Source organism: Sinocyclocheilus rhinocerous, unplaced genomic scaffold (genome assembly GCF_001515625.1).
Source record: "Sinocyclocheilus rhinocerous isolate Xijiao unplaced genomic scaffold, SAMN03320098_v1.1 scaffold28, whole genome shotgun sequence".
NCBI classification, from domain to species: Eukaryota; Metazoa; Chordata; class Actinopteri; order Cypriniformes; family Cyprinidae; genus Sinocyclocheilus; species Sinocyclocheilus rhinocerous.
This window is the reverse complement of record NW_015652416.1, coordinates 359859-372357: the sequence shown is the minus strand read 5'-3', so window position 1 is coordinate 372357 and position 12499 is coordinate 359859. Positions and strand designations below refer to the sequence as shown.

At 36.2% G+C, this 12499-nt stretch overlaps 1 protein-coding gene across 1 annotated transcript in view; it reads right to left on the bottom strand.

Annotated features, from left to right (window-relative positions):
- LOC107714972 (Nance-Horan syndrome protein-like) overlaps positions 1-7836 on the bottom strand; it is a 111410-nt gene extending 103574 nt beyond the window's left edge. The window contains exon 1 of the mRNA XM_016520973.1: positions 7315-7836. Within this exon, the coding sequence (XP_016376459.1) occupies positions 7315-7594 (280 nt within the window). The 5' untranslated portion in view covers positions 7595-7836. The remainder of the gene's footprint in view (positions 1-7314) is intronic.
- Positions 7837-12499: the final 4663 nt, after the last annotated feature.

The following is a 12499-nucleotide window of genomic DNA, read 5'->3' as shown; positions in this document are numbered from 1 at the left end:
TGAAGGTCTATGAAACGTCAGTCAATAAAGCATTTTAAACAATGGCATTTAAAGTTTTGAACTAAAAAAATCATTGCAACCATATAGCCTTTGAATGAACGAAAATGCATATTTTTCAGAAAACTTATAGAGTGTGGGCTGCTTCTGGTGCTTGGATTTGTAGCCTACTTCAATAATGAGGTCCAAGAATACGCTAGAAGTAAATTTTTATTTTTTTTGTTCTCTCTCTCTCTCTCTATTTAACTGCATTACAATGAAAGACGTCTTCCCTCAGGTAGATTGAATGTTGGGCTCATGATCAATAAGTTGTTTGCATTCGCCCAAACTGAATCAAAACGCGGACGGTGAAGGGAACTGCCGTCAGCGCGAGACCCGCTCGCTGTGAAGCGGGAGCCGGCAGAGGATTCCGCTTGGTCTTAAAGCCGTCCTTAAACGGCTACTTCACAAATAAAACAATGATTTGCGCAAAAAGAATGATTAATTATCAATTGAGAATTTGTTATTGATATGGTCTGGTGAAAATAATAATATGGGGTGCGAGAAAATTATAAATAAAAAGAGTGAGGCTGCTATGAGTGCAGGCAGTCTAGGGACAGCATCATTGATCTATATAAAATATCTATTATAGATCAGTGGACAGCATCCATATTTCAACCCCAGTGGCATGACAACACCGCGGCCCTCGCGGCCAAAAAAACAGATTAGCCAATCCGGGCCTGAACAGACAGACAGATGGATTGATGAATAGATGGATAAAGAGTACATATAAACAGAAACAAAGATAAAAAATAATTAATATATCTGTCTGTCTGTCTGTCTGTCTGGAGAAAAAATATAATAAATATAATATAATATAATATATATATATATATATATATGTGTGTGTGTGCAAGCATATAAGTGATTATTTAAAAATTATTTAAATATTATTATTTTAAAAAAGAAATCATGCACAATAAAATAAAAATTACACATAAAAACATATGTTACATGTTTGTCAAATGTTCTCCAGCTCTCAAATGACAGAAAGACATCAACAAAATAATAAAATAGCCTACTTCTCATGATTCAGTTCTCATAAATTAACCCCTATTCTTATTTGAATATTTTATTTCCATAAAAATAAGTCTCTTTAGAGAGGTTAAACACATTGTAAATGTTGTTTCATGTTAACTACACTGATATTTTTAAAATACTGGACCATTATTAGCATTTAGACAATATATGAGGAAAATAAAAGGGCGTGTTTATATGAGAGTGTGTGTTGAACAGGGATGAGGCTTAGAGAGCATGTGCAAAATCTGTTTACAGTGTTTGACCTGATTGTGTCAGCATCATGCCTGATATCACAGAGATGCACACACACACACACACACACACACGCACACACATACACACCATGTGCAGCAGAAGCAACGTAAACAGATCCTAATGTGGCCATGCTGATTCTGGATGGTACCACAGGCCCTTCCAAAGCCCACACACACATGAACAGACAGACAGATGGATTGATGAATAGATGGATAAAGAGTACATATAAACAGAAACAAAGATAAAAAATAATTAATATATCTGTCTGTCTGTCTGTCTGTCTATCTACAGTATCTATCCATCTATCTTAGATTTTTGCCCTTGAGATAGATAGACAAATAGATAGCCAGATGGATAGACAGAGATTGACAGATGATAAACAAATCTATCTAGATCTGTCTATCTATTTACATAGACAGATAGACGGACAAATGGATATACAGTACATATAGACAGAAACAAGAGGGATAGACAGACAATTAAAAGATCTGTCTATCTAGATATCTGCCCTTCAGATAAATAGATAGATATAAAGATAGATGGATAGATTAACAGAAAGACAGACAGATGGACAGATGAATAGATGGATAGACAGATGGAAGTACAGAACATATAGACAGAAAGACAGATATAGAGAGATGATGAATAGATCAGTCTGTCTAGAAGAATAGACAGATGGATGGATCTACAGACAGACAGATGAATAAACAGACAGATAGATATGAACAGACAGTACATATAGTCATGTATGTATAGTCTGTATGTATACAGTACATATAGGCAGAAAGAGAGATTGACAGATGATAAACAGCAGACAGACAGACAGATAGACAGATAGATAGATAGATAGATAGAAAGTAAGACAAAAAGCAGCTCACACCCATCTCAAAAATAATCTACTGTCTCATATTTCGGACACACCCTGTCCATCTCGATATCAAAGCGCTCACAACTCATCCACCTGCACACTGCTCCACCCATGACATTCGGTTGACAGGATGTTGACTGTTCCTCTCAGTGTGAATCTCTCTTCAACACAACCAGCGAAAGCGGTCTAGAGCAACCCTGCAGTCTACCATCAACACACCTGCACCGCTAAAAACAATGAATGTCCACAGCGCAGCCGCTCGAGCCGGAGCCAGGGTCCTCAGGGAGCAACTATAGAGACTGTGTGCAAGTGTAAGATACTCTTTTCCTAGAAAAGGCTTTCCTGAGAACTTCACACACTTCACAAGCCATTAAACTCCACTGGAAAGAAATACACAAACATGACAGGCAGGACTGGAACGTGGCTCACGGCCAAGCACGTGTGTTCCCAGACTGCAGCCAAAGACCAGGCCTCTTCTCTGCACCTTTAATAGTCCTCTACTGTAGCAGCAGACATAGGATATATTGGGAAGCATGGAACACTAGCATGCTTCTTACTAAATACTGTATCTGCATACTGTATACTATTTTTAAAGCAGAATGCAATACTGTCTTCTCACTTTCTGCCTCGCTTTATATTTTCACTCATCTCTATATCATTACTCCCAGCACTTGCTATGATCAGCGAAACGGACAAATGTTTAAGTATGCGTATGCGTGAAAGAAAGGATGTGTTTCCTGAATTATTGACATATCTTATCAAAATAAACCCAGAAGGCCTGAATCGACAGGACAAAGTGAGACCAGAGAGAAACCAGTCTGAGCTCAATCAGGTTTGACCCTTGTGTTCTGCTGAGACTGATTTACTTCCATTCTGTCTTAAGTCAAAAAGATCCCTAAGCTGCATATGACAAAAAATATTAATATTTATTTAAATACTACCACTACTACTACTAATGATATATTTAATCACTGTTAATATTAAAATAAAATAAAATAAAATAAAATAAAATGAAATGAAATGAAATGAAATGAAATGAAATGAAATGAAATGAAATAAAATAAAATAAAAAATGGAAAGTTCTCATGACATCAAAACCGACCACATTAACTTAATAAATCTCTCTGGTCCTATTGTGCACAATTTATCAGTGCATGTTATTATTTAAAAAAAATTTGTCACAAAAAAAATTATACAAAAAATAAAATAAAACATTAAAAAAAAACTAAACCAGGCTCTCAGCAATGCTCTCTGTCAGACCCCAAACAGGACATGAGGGTTGAAGATATGCACCCTATTAACAGCCAGTCTTGAAATCAAAATGATGAGGAGTTTTATCTGTCCTGAGGAGGTTTTAGTCAGCTGAGAAGGGAACAGTCATGGATGAGCCGCCTCATTCAGAGTTTTTGTCTCGTTACCACGGAAATGCTAATCTGAAAGAGCCAAACACACTTCAGTGCCTCACACTCACAGTCATGCGTTCTTCTATTACGCTAACAAACACTCACACACACTTCAGCATTTACAGCCATTCCACCCACCAAAAAGTGTTTCACTTGCTCTGAGGCTTTAGAGGCTAAAAAATAAACCACAAAAAATAAAAAAACACACACACACATACATACATATACACAAATACAGACATTTTTGGAAGAATAATATAATAAATATAATATAATATAATATATATATATATATATATATGTGTGTGTGTGCAAGCATATAAGTGATTATTTAAAAATTATTTAAATATTATTATTTTAAAAAAGAAATCATGCACAATAAAATAAAAATTACACATAAAAACATATGTTACATGTTTGTCAAATGTTCTCCAGCTCTCAAATGACAGAAAGACATCAACAAAATAATAAAATAGCCTACTTCTCATGATTCAGTTCTCATAAATTAACCCCTATTCTTATTTGAATATTTTATTTCCATAAAAATAAGTCTCTTTAGAGAGGTTAAACACATTGTAAATGTTGTTTCATGTTAACTACACTGATATTTTTTAAATACTGGACCATTATTAGCATTTAGACAATATATGAGGAAAATATAAGGGCGTGTTTATATGAGAGTGTGTGTTGAACAGGGATGAGGCTTAGAGAGCATGTGCAAAATCTGTTTACAGTGTTTGACCTGATTGTGTCAGCATCATGCCTGATATCACAGAGATGCACACACACACACACACACACACACGCACACACATACACACCATGTGCAGCAGAAGCAACGTAAACAGATCCTAATGTGGCCATGCTGATTCTGGATGGTACCACAGGCCCTTCCAAAGCCCACACACACACACACGCACACACACACACACACTCACATTTGCACTAATTCAGATTCATATTAGCTGCTCTGTTGTTAAAGCGCACAAGAGACAATCACTATGAAAGGGCTGATGGAGAGTAATTACGGTGCGGGGGGAGGGTGTACACAAATCTATTCAATATATCATTACCACAACAATAACACAGACTTCAAAAGTTCCTCTGATATGAGAAACCAACGTCATCCTCACGATACCAGCTGTTAGCTCAGAAATCAGTTTCACGTTTTCTGAAGAAAATATGAGCGGAGATTGCCAAGATAAAACTTGTGCCACAATGTGTGACTGCTGGGATGGATCACAGGGCGTTGCTAAGAGGTTGTTAAGGAGTTCAGAGTGATTTAGTGTTCTTAGGGCACTCTGGGCGGCTGCTTACAGGCTCAAGTTACACACTGAAGTTGAATACTTCGGGTTTAAACAGAGCTCTAACCCATATTAACAAAAATAAAAGCAATGTAAAAATACAAATGAAGGTGCACCAAGTACATTTTTCCACATAGAAAGTTAAAAACTTAGTACTTTGTCAGGAGTCTAAAAATGGGGTTTATTCACATAATATGGTTAAATAGTATATATATTTTTTTTAATAAAAATTGTGATAGCAATTTAAAAAATCAATTTAAAATCAATATGGCTATATAATAATAATAATAGTTACTAAATAAAACAAAATAAGAATACTATTGTAATATTTCACTGTAAAATAAAAACTGAGTATTTAATAATAATAATAATAATTTTATTTTAGACTGTAAAATTACAATACTAATATTTATGTCTGTCTTATTTATTTTTTAAATTAAACCAAGCCATCCAACATTTATTTTGATGAATAACTGCAGCAAGTTCTTAAAGTTTCTCTTCAGTGCCGTGCTTCATTCTGAACTAAGCTAAATTTGAATCTGATTTGATAATCACACCAAAACATATTGTGATTTCGGTTTTATTTTGATTGATCGTGCACTTACTGAATACTATTCACTTCATTTTGGTAACCGCATATTTTGCACATTTTTGATTGCAGATTAAATTGATAATGCATGAAAAATGTGTCTGGATTTTTTTTCTTCTTTATAATGGCATTGTAACTAAAACTTTTGCATGGTTCTGTATCCTCTCCACCCAGGTCTGTTGTAATTGCCGACGAAAACAACAGGTTACTTTCAAGACCCTCTTAAAATGAAAAAAGAAAACGTTTATGGGGTCGGGTTTGACGGATTACCATAATTATGATGTCATGTTTAAAGCAGACTGACACAAACAAAAGATCCCAATCTATTTGATTAATGACGAAATCCATCTGTCTGACCTGTAATGACCCGCAGGTACCGGCGACTAGTGCTGGACGAAGTGCATTAGTGACCTTTGACCCCCAAACGACAAGTTAAACAGGTACTTGTTCGGTTATTGAAGCAGAGAGATTTCGCTGGATTACACAAGCCCATGTGTTATGAACTTTGCTCAGGATCCTCCCAGAGTCTCGGTTTTTGACCCCTGAATGGGTCACACACAGAGACAAACCTTATGAGGAAAGGAAGGAGGGCTGGAAGGACACGCCAGGTTGGGTGTTATTCCATAAACACCGCATTCTCCCAAAATGACCCTGAAGATCAGGAGATTCAGACAGCTTGAAGAGACAGAACGTCCTGACAGCACGGCAGAGGCTTTTCTGCTATTACAAACACCCATTATTTGATCAGCTACTCACAGTTTACATGTTCACAGTTTTATATTTATCATGAACAAACAAACAAACAAAGTTGTCCAACTTTGTATATTTAACATACAAATTGAACAATAAAATATAAAAGAAAATTATGCAAAATATAATAAATAATTACTAATAAATATTATTGAAACACTGTCATGATTTTTTTTTAAAAACCAAAAGGCCAGAGACTTTAAAACACTCAAAACAGAAGAAGAAGAAGAGGAAGAAGAAGAAGAAGAAGAAGAAACTTTCTCTTTCACTCTTGCAGGTCCATTTGGGTTGCATTACTCATGTGATGCAAATCAGCAAATACACAAAACAATCTAACCTTACTGAACTCATTATGCCACACAAACTAAGTACAACATCCAACAGAAACAGACACTCTGCCTGGATCTATCACGGATCACAGACATCAGGCTTGTTTCACTTTCACATGTGCATGAATGACAGAATCTGTTCTTATGCAACATGGAAATGATGTTCTCAGTAACAAGAATCATGTTTTCCCAATGTCATCTGCTGTGAGGAGCACACACACCCCTTCTGCTGTCCTTCACTATATAAACCAACTACTTTCACACAATCTCCAAAGTGACTCACAACCCTACAGTAGCTGCGTTTTGGAACATGTTTGTTGGTTTCGAGCTGGTCTATGATGGTAATTAGCTACAATGATATCTAAAAACCAGCCTGATCAAGATGGTCTACCTAAACAACCACACGTTCCCCTTAGAGTAACAAGAGGTTTTGAGAGTTTATCAAGTGGATGAATCACTTCAGATTGGGTTCAAACCCACAAGTTTTTGGTCACAAGTCCAGATCTTAAAACACCAGACCACCAGTCGTGCGCGCTGGAGAGGAGACACGAGCGCGCAAGAGTAAACAAGTACTTGTATTATTACATAACTCTTTACGGGCTGTTAGTATGATGTATCCGAGCGGTAAAACATCTGGACTGGTGACCCAAAGATCGCAAGTGCAATTGATCACCATTACGCAGGACTAAACCTTGAGAAAACGAACTCTTCATCAATTTTTGGATAGAAAAGACACTCCTGGAGCGGGGTAGGTACTCACGCACTGCCTCCTGTTTGGGGTCGAGCGCGCCGGTGGTCTCCTGGATCCTGCTCATCTTCTCCCGGAGCGCACAGACGCGCCGGTTCGTGGCGAGCAGCTCGTGCTCCAGCTCCTGGAAGAGCGAGCAGGCGTGTTTGGCCAGATCCGACAGCTGGCGCAGGGTCCGGGACAGAGCCACATTACTGAAGGCGCACAGGTCCTGGAGCAGGAGACCCTCCTCATCCGCGTCCGCGCGTCTGCACAGCCACTGGGGCTCCACGATCCGCTTGGCAAATGGCATTTTGTCCTGTACTGTTTCAGTATAAAATCCACCTTTGGAGGAAAACGCAAACAGGTTCCATGTAAAAAGCAAGCCCCCCTCCTCCTCCTCCTGCGTTAGTCCAGGGTCTCTCGCGGGTCGTCCCCCATCCTCCGCCGGACACACACACACGCTGAACCGCACTGAGATCCGCCTCTGCCGCTCTGATCCCTCTTCCACTCACTGGCGTGTTTTTCTGCGCTTTAAACTCCGAATGCTTTTAAGGAAAGGCGGAGCGAAAACCTGGAGCGGAAAGCGGCGACAACTGGATCCGGAGCGAGCGCTATCCGTTCATGAGACAGACAGATGTTATTCAAAGTCAATTTAAAAATAAAAGCGTCTGCTAAATGACTAAATGTAAATTTATGGTAAATACCTTAAGAGATCTTCAATTCCCTTTTCACCCCTTGTTGGATAGAGAAACGGAGCATTTTAATAAAATATCAGTGCAAATTATTTTTCTTTTTAAATTAAAATAAACAGTTTCGATGTACAGAGCAGTGTTATTTTAGTATTATTTATTTAATATTGTAGCATTTATTAATATGTTGAATTAGCTTTTATTTTTATATTTTCCGTTTTTAATTTTATTCATGTGGTGCCATTTCTATTAGTACTTGTTTTTTATATTTCTATTTAACTTAATTTTTTCAGTTCAGTGAGTTTTAGTGGCATGTAAAAATAAAAAATAAGATTATGAGAATAAAGTCATAACATTTTGAAATTACGGTCGTATTTAACTTTATTCTCACATTGCCATGACTTTATTCTCGCAAATTTAGATTTTTATTATTATTATTGTTTCTTATGTGGCACTAAAACACTGTAATAAATTATTATTATTATTATTAAGTTTAAGATTTTTATCTAATATTAATATTTTATTTTATTCAAGTTTTATTTCAATTAACAAAACAATTTTTAATAGTGTTATTTAACAATAACAACACTGGTACAGAGTCATATGTATGTACAGTACATATGTACATTTTTGACATTTTTACATTTTAATATTGAAGTGGAAATGTTAAAAAAAAAAAAAAATTCTAAACTTAATATTGTATTTTTCTTCAATGCATATTTTCATTTAGCCCAGAAACTAGATCAAACCATAATTTCTGGACTCCCTGTTGATTTCAGTCTGGACTGTTTTTTAATGACTTTTCAGCAAATTTTAAACAGTAAAATAAATATGAATAACTAATAAACCATTAAACAAAACTATAATGCAAATGAATTTGTGAAAGCAAAAATATAAAAGATAATAATTATATCAAACCACTGTTTTGGTGCATGGAAACTGTAAATAATTGTATAAAATTACAAAACATATTATAAAATGTGACAACCTGCCCCGACTTGACATTTATAAAACATACCTAGATATTGGACTCCCACTGTTACAACTTCCACATTTGACAACTTGTCCTGGTTTTCCTATAGAGCAGAGCAGAATAGAATAGAATAGAATAGAATAGAATGGAATGGAATTTATTTTGATGCTTGTGGTAAATATTAGCTTGTATAATAACCCGTAAACCTGTAATGTAGCAAACAATAACTGACCTTTTAGTGGACAAATGTTGCTCTTCACAGACTGTGGATGTGTGAAACGATAGTAATGTGTTTCCACACTTCAGTCCATGCAGGTTAGTGTGTGTGAGAGAGAGATTCCTGTGGGGACGCGTCACTGAGAGAGTCTCATTCACATTTGCTGAGTGAGTATTTCACTAAAGCCTGATAAGAGCTGGAGAGCTCGCGTCCCTAAAGCCCTTCCTACTGCGCCGCTCACACACAACTGCCATCGCTGCAGAGCAAAAACACACAGAGCAGTGCAGAGCCGCCTACTGCCTCAAAATCAGAGAAATCACAGTGAATTTTGTCAGTTTATTCAGTATTATTACAGCATTCACTGTAAACAGCAGCATGCAGGTGAGGAGCCGCTGGATTGTTCAGTGAATCGCTGTCTGTTTCATCAGACGCTGCAGATCCCTCTAGTGGCAGATCCATCACAGCCTTCTGTTCGGGACACAACTTTACTGTCAGATGGAGAAAAGATACTTTGGGTCAGTGGTTCTCAATCAGGGGCCAGGAACATGATGTTTCTAAGATTACTTAAAATAAGTCATGATAAAACAATCTAACTTAATTAAAATACAGTGCAAAGGCAATTTGGCAATTTTTGAAACTCCCCATTTTTTTCATAAAGTAACCTCAACCACAAAATTCAGTACTACATGCTGATCCTACCGTGTAAAAATTGTCAAAAAAATATTTTTATGTGTGTGTGTGTACACGCACACAAAGTATATATCATCTAAATAAAAAGTTATATTATTAGTTGTTAATCTAGGGTAATGTTACATTGTGTAACGTTATTAATCAGTGCTGTCAAACGATTAATCGCGATTAATCGCATCTAAAATAAAAGTTTTTGTTTACATAATATATGTGTGTGTACTGTGTATATTTATTATGTATATATAAATACACACACATGCATGTATATATTTAAGAAAAACATGTGATGTTTATATATTAAACATATTTATATATGATATAATTTATATGAAAATAAATATATACACGTAAATACATGTAAATATATTCAAAATATATGCTGTATGTGTGTGTCTTTATATACAGTATACATAATAAATAGACACAGTACACACACATATATTATGTAAACAAAAACTTCTATTTTGGATGCGATTAATCACGATTAATCGTTCGACAGCACTATTATTAATATATTTTATTGTATAACCTAAATATATAATCTACACTTTTTATTTCGATTAGGTATATATTTTATCACTGTTCAATTAATTATTAATTCATTCATTATTAATACATTTTTAATACACAGTTGCATTTATTATTTTAGGTAAAGGCATTTATTAAAAAAAAAACAGCACAGGCACACTTTTCAGAAAAAAAAAGAAATGCTAAAATAATAGATGTAGTGTTGCAAATGAACACATACTTCTTTAAAACACCAACTAATTTAAATACAGTGAGAAAAATGTGAGAAGACCCTACAGTACTTCAGTGCAGTTGCTTTGAATATTTAACCATGCAGAGGCCCATCACCATTACAAACATACGCATCAATACAGACAGATTTGGGTCACATGAGTGTTTTGCTTCATTCTGTCAGGATACAAATCCATAAATGAGTTCAAATCCAGTTCAGCTCTGTTTCTCTTTCTAGTTCTGTTTTTTCGCTCTGCCTGCTTTTGTCATTCATTATTGATGCTCTTTTTTTCTGTGAACAATGTAAAACAAAGCCTTCTGGATGTATCTGAATGAGTTTTCTCGCGGTGAGAACACAGGGTTAAGCATCTCCAGCAGTTGGAGTCACAGATGAGACATCGTTTTAACGGAGAGACATATTTAGACAAACATACACACGGACTCTCACACACGTTAACAGACAGATATAGAAACACACTCACTGGTGGCAGCTGTGCCGGTCTCACAAAGACACGAGCAGTGTGGAGGTCAGAGGTCAAGCGGCTGAGACTCCCACTCTCTCCATGTCCCCAAAATAACCTGCGCTCAGTCGTCCTGGATCTCTCTCACATGGATGTATGAAGTCAGATCTGCTCAAGTTCACACAGGTGTTAAGTCACAGGTGTAGTTCAACAGTTCTCAACACAGTACTTTTGTCGTCCTTTTCTCTTCCTTTAAAATAAATGTCATTTGCTTTGATATTTTTATTATCTAATGCATTGTCCAAAGTCCAAATCATTAACATTTAGTTAATACAGATATCATTGAAAACCATTTTTTACAACATTTATTAATCTAGGTTAATGTTAATTTACAAATATACTTATAAATATATTATTGTTCATTGTTTTCTATTTGTTTGTTTTTTATTTATTATTATATTAATTATAAATATTTTAAAGGGGTGGTTCGCTGGGTTTTTCTAGGCTTGATTGTGTTTATGGGGTGCAGTCTAACATGTGTTAATGCTTCGTTTAAAAAAAAACGCATTATTTTTCACATAATTTACATTTATTCCACACCGCTCTGTCCCTTCTCTGAGAAACAGGCTGATCTTTTCCTGTCTCACCTCAGCGGTATGTGCTCCGGTTGTATTGTAAACAAAGGCGTAGTTAATATCGTTTATCAGTTTGAGCCCGATTGAGAAGCAGAGGATATTATTGAAGAGGATTGTGCAGAACCTGTGCAAGCATGGCTTTTAATGGTAGGCCTATGTTTTTTGTTTGTTGTTGTCTCATACTTTTAGATATGCTGTTATTTGTAAATGCTACTGCTTTTAATATACGGGTTTATCCTGATTAAAGCTTTAATACAGTACTGCAACTGCACGCACGTCCATGTTTAACGCTTCTCAGAGCTATGTGAAAATAAGTGTATAATTGGAACAGTTCATTGTTGGAGCTGAGCTGAATGAACGAGAGCGAGAGAGAGAGAGAGAGATGCAGAGCAGGGAGATGTGAGGAACAGTATTAAGAACCGCTGCTTTAGAACATTGATTTTGAAACTTGTGAATCCATTAGAATCTATAGAAGACAGAATCGCGATTCATATATGAATAGATTTTTACATGCACCTCTAGTTTTCTCTTCCTCTTCTCTAAAGCAGCACAGCATGGCCTCGCCCCCTTTGCTGCCTTTTCCCGAGGGCGGGGTTTATCAGGGTTTGTGATGTCACGAACCCGGGAAGTAACTCGTTGTAGTCCCTAGCCGTTTTTGTAGGCATTAAACTACCAGAATTTTAAAAGACGATATCTCCATTTGCATTGAACTTTCAGCTTCGTAAATTTGCAGATATTGTTTATGCTCAAACAGCAACATTACACACTAACGTTAAAAAAGTGAAATCGCAATCAACCACCCCTTTAAAAGA